The 10,521-nt window shown below is 49.1% G+C and overlaps 1 protein-coding gene across 1 annotated transcript; it reads right to left on the minus strand.

The window, feature by feature from the left end:
• Nucleotides 1-234: 234 nt before the first annotated feature.
• On the minus strand, nucleotides 235-9,843 carry LOC132399955 (phospholipase A2 inhibitor gamma subunit B-like). The gene is made up of 5 exons (XM_059980977.1): nucleotides 9,795-9,843; nucleotides 8,392-8,511; nucleotides 7,245-7,382; nucleotides 5,531-5,674; nucleotides 235-1,310 (listed from the first exon to the last, which is right to left on the minus strand). Exons 1-5 carry the CDS (start codon nucleotides 9,841-9,843, stop codon nucleotides 1,054-1,056), a joined length of 708 nt encoding a protein of 235 aa, XP_059836960.1. The 3' UTR covers nucleotides 235-1,053.
• Nucleotides 9,844-10,521: the final 678 nt, after the last annotated feature.

Below are 10,521 nucleotides of genomic sequence, written 5' to 3' on the forward strand. Positions count from 1 at the left end.
AGGGGCTGACTGAGAAGCCTGGCCAAGTAAGAGGGGACACTACAGCCACTGTGTGCCAGTAGTGAAGGGAGTTTAGTGTGCCTGGGTGGAGTGCTGAATGAGGCTATTCTCTGGCCTGGATGGTGTTGAGAGTTGTCCAGATGGTACAAAAGGACATAACTATTCACGTTAATGTGAAGAATTCCGGGGCAAGTAAATCTTGGAAAAATCTGACACATAGAGAACAAATCCAGTCCAAAGTTCACACGTTTATTTTCATAAAGTAAAGCAAATAATCATTCATGGTGGTATCATAGTGAGATGAAAATGGAGAGGGGGAGAGGGGGAGAGAATGAAAGAGAATAGTTGGAGTGAGGCCCTGAGACCATTAGGGCCTGACACAGTGATGTGGAGGGACAGGGGGCACTGGGATTTGTTTGGGGACTGACAGTGTTGTGGAGGGAGAGTGGGGCAGTGGGCTTGGTTTGGGTGCTGAACGACAGCTGGGGGGAGAGAGCAGGACAGTGGGATTTGATTGAGATTGACAGAGGGACGGCAATGGGATTAGTTTTAAACATGGGGTCATGGAGAGAGAGTGGGACGGTGGGAAGAGTTCAGGATTGACAGGGTGGAATGCAGTGGGATTAGTGTGGGCACTGAAGCAGGTCTGTGGGGAGAAAGTGGGGTTGTGAAATTTGAAAGGGATAGACAGAGGGCAGTGGATTTGTCTGAGTGTATCACCTCCATCAACGCCCTTGTTGCGCCACCTCTGGAGTCAAAGATAATTTTAAAACTGAGGGCTGTGGGTTGGAAGATGAGGTAAGGAGGGAGGATGAGGTAGGGAAGGAGAAGAGTGAGGAAATATGGAGGGAGGGATGCAGAGAGGATGATTGGGAGAGAGAGAGAGGAGGGAGAGAGGGGTTGGATTTGAGGCTATGAATCCTAAAGCAACTGTTATACTGTCTGTAACCCACTCACTCCCCCCTCCCCACTAGAGCCCCCTACGTTGCATCAGGCAAGGAGCTCAGCTCCTACCCCCTTTCTCCCCTACTTGCTCCCCTGAGATGTCGCATCCTAGAGTTCAGACACCCTCGATATCAGCAGTAGGGCAATGAGTAGGAAACTCTGGGTGCCAAGGGAAGTAGCTGCATTCTTGGTGTCCAGGGCCATTGTCCTGTCCCGTGTCGGGTTCCGAAACTCCAGGTTACACCGGTCACCCTGGCAGCAGTAGAAGACATTGATGGAATCCATGCCAAATAGGGACATTGAATTTCTGGCTTTGCAGACATAGTGGGATGCACAGCCCTTGAAGATGTAATTAGTGCTGTCCACTGTGGAGAAAGAAGGAGAGGGAACAATGTCAGCAGCAAATTCAAGAGGAAGGCCAACACTCAGCGTTATGGAGTCACATAAAGGAAACAGGCTTTTTGGCCTGAGTGTTCCCTAGTGAATGAGTCCCATCTGCCCACTTATGGCCTTCAAACCTCGAAATCTTTCCTATCCACATCAGTATCTATCTGGTTTTTAAACATGACTAAGGTGCTTTCCATAAGACGTATTGTAGGAAATATGAATTAGTTGATTTGGCTCATTGAGTCTGCTCTTTCATCCTATCATGGCTGATTTATTATCCTTCTCCAACCTATTCTTCTGTCTTCTGCCCCATAACTGATCATGGATCGATCAACCACTTCTCTAAATATACTCAGTGACCTGGCTTCCACAGCCATCTGTGGCAATGAATTCCACAGATTCACTAGGCTTAATTCTTCCTCATCTCTGTTCAAAACGACCTTCCCTCTATTCTGAGGCTGTGGTCCCTGGTCCTAGACTCTCCGACTATAGGAAACATCTTCGCCACAGCTATTCTATCTAGGTATTCTAGTATTCAATACTTCTGTTTTAAAGCTCTTGACTTCTTGTTTACAGCGCCCCTCCCTGGCTTTCACAGTATCTAAAGCCATGAAGTTCTAATATAACTCTCAATCTCACTTTGCAGGGGATAAAGTGCTAGTCTACACATACTCTCCTTCTATCTCAGGACTCCAAGTTCAAGAAACATCCTGGCAAGTCTTTTCTGCACTCTTCTACATTTTCACATTTTCCTATCATAGTGACAAAACAGTATACCATACTCCAAATGTGGCCTCACCAGTATCTTTGGAACTGCAGCATGGATTTCTGTCTCATTGACTTCCTATTTTCCTGGCTAATGATGGCTAGTGTACCCATGATCCTCTTCACCACCGTGCCTACCTGTGTTACCATTTCCAGTGAATTTGTACTCCTATTCCATCACACTCACCAGGGCCCCACCATTCACTGTGTGAGTATGACCCTGGATTGATCACCCAGAATGCAAGACCTTATACGTAGCTGGTTAGAAAAATCATTTACCAATCCTTGGCGTGCACACCCAGCTGAACAACATCCCACTGTGACTTTTCATATCCTCCTGCGCTGTCTACTACCCCAGCTGTTTTACTAACATCTGCTCAGAGGATATGCCTCTGCCCCTCCAGAAAAACTGAGCTGGAGCGAAAGGCTTATGACAAGAGAGAAGACAGAATATCTGCACTGGGATCTCTGCTAAGTGTGGGTATATCAGTGACCTGAAGACAAACGTGCATTGGTGGCTGAGTAAGTTTTCAGATGTTACAATAATTGGTGGTGTTGTGGACTGTGTAGAAGACTGTCAGAGATAAAGATATGGTTGGAGAAATCACAGACAAGAAAGAAATTGCAGATGCTGGAAATCCAAACAATTCACACAAAATGCTTGAGGAACTCAGCAGGCCAGGCAACATCTATGGAAAAGAGTAAACAGTAGACGCTTCAGGACAAGACCCCTCATCAGGACTGGAGAAGAAAGAAGAGAATGCAGAGTAAGAAGGTGGGGGGGTGGTGGGTGGTGGTGCTAGAGGAAAAATTTCAAGCTCGTGGGTGATAGGTGAAACCAGGAGAGAGGGAGGGGTGAAGTAAAGAGCTTGTTGACATTGATTGGTGAAAGACATAAATGGCTGGAAAAGGGGAAATCTGATAGGAGAGGACAGAAGTCCATGGAAGAAAGGGAAGGGGAGGAGTGCCAGAGGGAGGTGATGGGCAAGTACAGAGAGAGAGGGAAATAGGAATAGGTAATGGTGAAGTGTGGGGGTGGGGTGGGGGGGTTAGGCGCAATTACCAACCATTGACTTGTCAGATCAAAACTACTGTGTCACGCCATTGTCTTTTGGAGCTCCCTGGTAAAGGAATCCATTGAAATAAAACTGGAGGAAAATCACACAGGTTCACTGTAAGTAAGAATTTCATTGTAAACAAGGTGAGAGAGCAGAAACCTGATTGGATGAGGACTAACCAGTCGGGAGGGACAGACTACCTTGTTTCTAAGTATCACCTGAAGCGACATGCGTATGCGTCGTCCCTGATGAGGATGGTAGAGTTTGACATGAAAACATCTGAACCAGGCTGGAAGCCCGAGAAGAGTTTATTCATCACACAAGCAGGGAAAGCACTAGAACCGTCTTTACAGTGGTAAGTATATCTATTAAAAAGAAAAAAGAAAAAGAAGCTAGTGCTGTAGTATTGATAGGTTCAACATTCATTCAGCAATCTGACAGCAGAGGGAAAAAAAATATTCCTGAATCGTTAATTGTGTGCCTTGAGGCTCCTGTAGCTCATTCACCGCTATACTGCCGAGGGGCCCATATTCCCCACCATAAATGCTCCCTGACTTGCTCAGCTCCTCCAGCAGTTTGAGCGTGTTGCTCTGAAATTCAAGCATCTGCGCAACCTCTTGCGTTTGTATTTCATCCATATCATTTCTACATATCACATACAGAAGATCAAATCAGAGTAGATTTGAGACAAATCAGAGTAGATAAATCCCCAGGACCTGACAGGGTATTCCCTAACACCTTGACGGTGACTAGTGTTGAAATTGCAGGGGCCCTGGCAGAAATATTTAAAATGTCAATATCCACGGGTCAGGTGCTGGAGGATTGGAGGATAGCTCATGTAGTTTCATTGTTTAAAAAAGGCTCAAAAAGTAAGCTGGGAAATTATAGGGCAGTAAGTTTGACATTCGTAGCAGGTAAATTATTGGAAGGAATACTAAGAGATAGGATCTCCAAGCATTTGGATAGACAGGGACTTATTAGAAACAGCCAGCATGGCTTTGTGCATGGTAGGTCATGTTTAACCAATCTATTAGAGTTTTTCGAGGAAGTTACCAGGAAAGTGGATGAAGGGAATGCAGTGGATGTTGTATACATGGACTTCAGTAAGGCCTTTGACAAGGACCCGCATGGGAGGTTAGTTAGGAAGATTCAGTCACTAGGTATACATGGAGAAGTAGTATATTGGATTAGACATTGGCTCAATAGAAGAAGCCAGAGAGTGGTAGTGGAGAATTGCTAGTCTGAGTGGAGGCCTGTGACAAGTGGCTTGCCACAGGAATCAGTGCTGGGTCCATTGTTAATTGTCATCTATATCAATGCTCTGGATGATAATGTGGTAAATTGGATCAGCAAAGATACAAAATTGGAGGTGTAGTGGACAGTGAGGAAGGTTTTCAAAGCTTGAAGAGGGATTAGGACCAGTTGGTGGAATGGGCAGAAAAATGGCAAGTCGAGTTTAATGCAGACAAGTGTGAGATATTGCACTTCGGAAGGTCAAACCAAGGTAAATGGTAGGACACTGAGGAGTACAGTAGAACAGAAGGATCTGGGAATACAGATGCGTAATTCCCTAAAAAAGGTGTCACAAGCCGATAGGGTTGTAAAGAGTGCTTTTGGCACATTGGCCTTTATAAATCGAAGTACTGAGTATAAGAGTTGGAATGTAATGGTGAGGTTGTATAAGGCATTGGTGGGACCGAATTTGGAGTATTGTGTGCTGTTTTGGTCACCTAGTTACAGGAATGATTTAAATAAGTTTGAAAGAGTGCAGAGAAGGTTTACAAGAATGTTTCTGGGACTTGAAAAACTGAGTTACAGAGAAAGGTTGTATAGACTAGGATTTTATTCCCTGGAGTGTAGGAGAATGAGTGATGATTTGATAGAGGTCTATAAAATTATGATGGGTATAGATAGAGTGAATGCAAGCAGGCTTTTTTCCACTGAGGGCAGGGGAGAAAAAAACAGAGGTCATGGGTTAAGGGTGAGGGGGGAAAAGTTTAAAGGGAACATTGGTGGGCGGGGGGGGGGGGGGGGGCTTCTTCGCACAGAGTGTTGTGGGAGTGTGCAATGAGCTGCCAAATGAAGTGGTGAGTGCAGGCTCACTTTTGACATTTAAGAAATTCTTGGTCAGTCATATGGATGAGAGGGGTTTGGAGGGATCTGGCCCAGGTGCAGGTCAAAGGGACTAGGCAGAAAAATGGTTTGGCACGGCCAAGAAGGGCCAAAGGGCCTGCTTCTGTGCTGTAATGTTCTATGGTAAGAGATCCCGGTAGGGATCATTGCGGTACACCATTCGTCACAGCACTCCAGTCAGGACAATTCCTCTCAAGTACCATAAGTTACCGCAGTTTCACGGAGGAGCAGGATGAACTTACACCAGTGCAGGTCGCCCGAGATGTGAATACACCGGTCCTGTTGCCCGTAGCATTTCACTGTGGCCATTGAGCGGTTACAACCTTTCTCCGTTATCTCGAAGCAGCCCTCACACTCCAGGCCATTCGGGGCCTTGTCTTCTTTCTCTGCAAACAGGACACACACGGTCAACAGAGCCCATCCCAACCCCACTGTCCTCTCCCTGAGCTTCAACTCCTGCCCACCAAGCCTGATAGCACCCCTTTCCCACCACGGCTCCCAGTCTGGTTCAGGGCACTGGTGGAGAGGGGTCACCCAGTGACACTCCAAGGTTCTTGCCCATCTAATGGGAACAGTCTATGGGACACGCTCAACACCCCTGGGTGGTTTTATTCCATACCCACCACCTTACCTGTCCTTCATCTGCAGGTTAGGAATGTGTTAGGGCACTTCCCTGGGTGAATGCGCCTCTGGGCAGGGCAGCTCCCTTAAAGGCAACCTACCCACCCTCCCTAAACACTCCACCTCCTGCACACCGCGGACCATTCCGGAAACCCTTCTCGAAACCCTCTCTCACCCAAGTAACTATGAAGCACACAGTAACTGTGCGACAGTGAAACATCACCACGCGCAGGTCGCCACCCCCTCCAAATCCATCTCCAGAAGGTGGTGGACTCTCGGTCTCTGAGCGTGTGCGACTGAGAACATGTCTGTATTAAATATTCTCAGCGCACGTGACGGACATTGGGGAAAAAGCGCTGCGCCGGAAGTGACGGTGCGCACTCTGGTGGGATCTTGCTGTACCAAACAGGGAATTAGATGATTAGTGGAGAAAATTGATACCAATAATTTCAATTTCTGATTCGTGTTTTGGCAGACGACGGAGTGAGCAAGTGAGGGCGGAGTAAGGGGGTGTAGAAGAAGGGGGTGGGACAAGGAGCGAGGGGGAGGGAGACGGAAAGTGGAAGGCACTCTGAGGGGGGGATAGTGTGTGGGAAGAGAGAGAGGGCACGGATCACAAAATGCTCTAGGAAGTCAGCAGGCAGTATCTAAGGAGGGAAATATATAGACCAGAGGAAGTTTCGGGCTTTGACCTTTCATCGGGACTGGACAGGAAGGGGAGACGTCCAGGATAAGAAGTCAGAGCGAGGGGGAGGAGTACAAGCTGGCCAGTGATCGGTAAAGCCAGTTCAGGGGAAAGGTGGATGTATAAGGTAAACGGGCTGAAGTAAGAAGCAGGGAGGTGACAGATGGGAGAGATAAATAGCTGAATGTGCGGAGAGAGGAGGGTAGACCATGGGAAGGAGGAGGGGAACCAGAGGAAGGTGATAGGTAAGTAAGAGGTTAAATGTGAGGATAACCTGAATGCCGAGAGAATCTAAGAGAGCGGGAAGGAAGAGAAGTTACCAGAATTTGGAGAAATCTATGTTCGCGCCATCAGCTACCTAGACGGAGTATGAGGTTTTGCGCCTCTCACCTGAGAGTGGAATTACCGGGAGAGTAGAGTGGGTCATGGACCGACACGTAGTAATGGGAATAGCGAGTCAACTTGAAGTGGGTAGCCACCGGGCGATCTTAACTTCTACCGTGACAAGAACGATGTTGTTGAACAAAGCGACCGCAATCTCTGTCGGGTCTCTTCGATCTACAGGAGGCCGCACAGAGAGCACCGAATACAATATGGAGAACAGAATATGTCTCTCCCCTACCCCCCGCCCCTCCCATGCTCCTCCGTACCTGGTTCCAGTTGATCGTTGCACAGATCCGAGTTACAGCAGGTAGTGTGTACGAAGGCCGAGTAGGGGCCGCTGTTGAAGGAAATGGGACCCAGGCAGTCCCCGCATGCATTTTCGATGTACTCGTGTTCGTGGTTTCCTGTGGGCAACCGTAGGCGTTAGACTGGCACGTGGTGCAACCCATCCCGCTGCCAGGCTCGTACATTCTCACCCCCAACCCCTCTCCCCGTCTCCCCTTCACTGGAGTGAGAATGATTGGCTGTTTGAGTGCTGTTGCGCTCAACATCCGTTAAGACTAAGAAATTTTTTAGCTACGGGAAGGGGACTACCAGTCCTTATCCAATGAAAGGGTAAGCAGAATCTAGTCCTGGGCGTCAATATCTCTGAGCGATGTATTCATGCAATATTCTAGGCCCAAAATATATTGATAGAACCACGGAGAAGGTATGCCAGTGGTAATGTTTCCCGAGCGGCTGTGGAGACTTGATATGTCTCCCCCTCCCCTCCCACAAAAAAAACCTAGTAATTTTCTGCTCGTGTACAGTAGAGTCGCATTCTGACTGGTGTGGGGGCTCCAGCGCGCAGGATCGGAAGTGGATGCATTGGGCTGGACATTCAGCCAAGCTGCACCACTTTAAAAAGTCGGTGATCCAAGAAAGCGGCATCCGTCATAGAACATCCTCGCTATCGGGTATCTGCTCTCTTCTCATTACCACCTTCAGGGAGGAGGTACAGCCGCATGAAGACACACACTCGATGCTTTAAGAACGGCTTTTTCTCCTATGCTTTGAGTTAAGCAGGTTCCTCTTCGGTCCGTGGAATAACGAACACTGTCTACCTCGATATTCGTGTTCGGCGCTATTAATTGATTGAGATTTTTACTCCAACTGACAGTCATTTTTATGTCTTGCGCTGTACTACTGCCACAAACAACGAATTTTACAACTTACTTCCACAATAATAAACCTGACATGATCCCACACTCCTTTCCTCTCCCTTCCCACCCTCTGCCCTTCCCCACCCCATCTTGTCCCTTGTGCCTCGGCCGATTCCGCGCTTCTTTCTCCAGCACCACTCGGCCAGATAGCTCCCCCCGAACGGCCCCGGGACTGCGCAGAAGCCACGTGAAGCCATTTGAGGGAACTTACGGCCTTTCAGGTGGACAGAGTGACTGCTGCAGGTCTTGTGCAGGATCGCATTACAGTCGGTGGCTTTCAGGGTGCAGTTCTGTTTGAAACTGTTGCAGGTGTAACATTGGATGGAGGCGGCTGCGGAAAGAGAAACTCCGTCAGAAATGTTCCGGGATCATTTACTGCTGCCCAACCGCAACATACCACCCCAGCTCCCTCACTCACCGTCCCCTCTCCTCAACCTTCCCTCCCCACCCACACTCCTCATTATCTTCTGCACTCTCTCTCCCTCGAGCACCGATATACCTCCGGCGTGTCCTTTCCGTCTTTGTATCCATCTTGCGTACAAACTGCACATCGCCTGTTCAACCGTCTCCGTCTCAGTCGCCCATCCCCTTCCAACCCCTGCACCCATCCCTGTCCCTGCTACACACTCCTTCCCGTACAACCCTCTCCGTATCTATAACCCCACCCGTTTCCAACTCCTTTACTCTCCCCTACTCTCTCCGCGTTTTCCGTGAGCGTAGCGCATAGCAGCTCTGGGAACCGCGGCTCGTTGTGATCCGGGCGTATCCTTCCCAAATATTTCAACACACCTCCCCGCCCGGCCCGAAACTACAGAATCTTTGTATTCCCACCGAAAAGCAAATTCCTAGAACGATGAGCAAATCCCGAAACAAGCACTGAGACACACGGGGGATGGGCTTCGTCTGTGGGGACGAGTACATTCGGCGTCTCACCTCCCGGACCCGTTGCTATAATATCAGACCGAGAGTCTTTGAATTGAGCCACTTATTCCGAGTTACTGGGGCTCCCGATAGCGGTGTGTCTGGGTGTGGAGAAAACCCTTCCTCACTGACGGCCGCACGGGGAACCCACTAGGCGAAACAGAAGGGCAACGCTGGGCTCCCGCTGGTCATGGAGTTGAGTGATCCATTACGGGAGCACGATTTCCAGGGGGACAAATCTCCCCACAACTCCAACAAGAACACAGTTCCCAGCGGGGAAGCTCTGTTGTGCTCCACGTGAACACAAATCCCAGAGGGAAGCCCTTCCTCATGTCAATGTCCAGAAGTCACAGAATTAAGGAAGCTGGAAAACTTGATCACATTTCCCATAGGAATACAGTTTCCAGCAGGGTTGGTGGGTGGAGGATGTTCCCATAACAATTCCCGTAGTAACACAATACCCAGTGGGACATATCCTACCACACTTCTAACGGAAATTGCTTCACAGGAACACAATAACACAAATCCACACGATAGACATCCCAACAATAGTTTCCAGGGGAATCTACGCCAGCATTCTCTGTCCAAGACTGCTCCCGGATAAGCGACCACGGGACGGAGACTCCACCGTCATCCGAACTCCACCCCACCCGTGTTGTGATTTCGGAAAGCGGACTGGTGCTTCTAACTTACCCTCGGCAGCCAAACCCAAGAACAGGGCAAGTGTCAGCAAGTTCGCCATCTCTGCGCATCAATGCTCCTGAAGCGCACGACGGCATTTTAAGGCGTCTTCCAGTGGGCGGAGAAAGTAGCCGAACGAAAGCGGAGCCGGGCTGCGGGTGTGTCCATCCACTACCTGACTGAACGCTGAAAAGTCCACGGGAAAGCTGGGAGGAGAAGGAAGCAGGAAGGAGTGGATGGAGCCGAGCCGCACCTGATGTTGCGGTGGTCATACCGGTACAACATATGGTTTCCTCTCCCCCATCTCATACACCTGCTGACTCCCATCCATCCCTCTTCCACTTCGTCACCGCCTCCTTCTCCTAAAGGACCTCATCCCCTGCCACACCAAACATACAACTCCTCTCCCTCTTCAGACCCTCGCCCCTTACCCTCCTAAATACCTACTCCACAACCGTCCCTCTCTTCCCCTTTCTCTCTGCCATCCTCCTTCTTCCCCCTATTTTCTTCATCTTCACCCCTCCTTTCGCTTTCACTTCTCCCCGCTTTCCCCAATCATTACCCCACATCTCTTTCCCTTGTCCCTCCACTTTATGTTCCTCTTTTTCTCCCTTGCTCTCGTCTCTCGCCCTCTCTCCCCCGCCTCTTATTTTGTCTCTCTCACTAACTCACCCTCTCATTCACCCCTTACACTTCTATCTACCTCATTCCCTCTTCCCCCTCCCCTCCCCCTCTCTTC

This window comes from Hypanus sabinus, chromosome 1, assembly GCF_030144855.1.
Source record: "Hypanus sabinus isolate sHypSab1 chromosome 1, sHypSab1.hap1, whole genome shotgun sequence".
NCBI classification, from domain to species: domain Eukaryota; kingdom Metazoa; phylum Chordata; class Chondrichthyes; order Myliobatiformes; family Dasyatidae; genus Hypanus; species Hypanus sabinus.

Bases quoted from the DNA above. Each gene is read 5' to 3' on its own strand.
- LOC132399955 (XM_059980977.1), bottom strand. From the start codon at position 9,843: ATGGCGAACTTGCTGACACTTGCCCTGTTCTTGGGTTTGGCTGCCGAG. The intron at 7,383-8,391 runs GTAAGTTCCCTC...GGTTGCCCACAG, and splicing joins CTCTGTCCACCTGAAAGGCC to GAAACCACGAACACGAGTAC. The intron at 1,311-5,530 runs GTAAGTTCATCC...CTTTCTCCACAG, and splicing joins CTCGGGCGACCTGCACTGGT to TGGACAGCACTAATTACATC.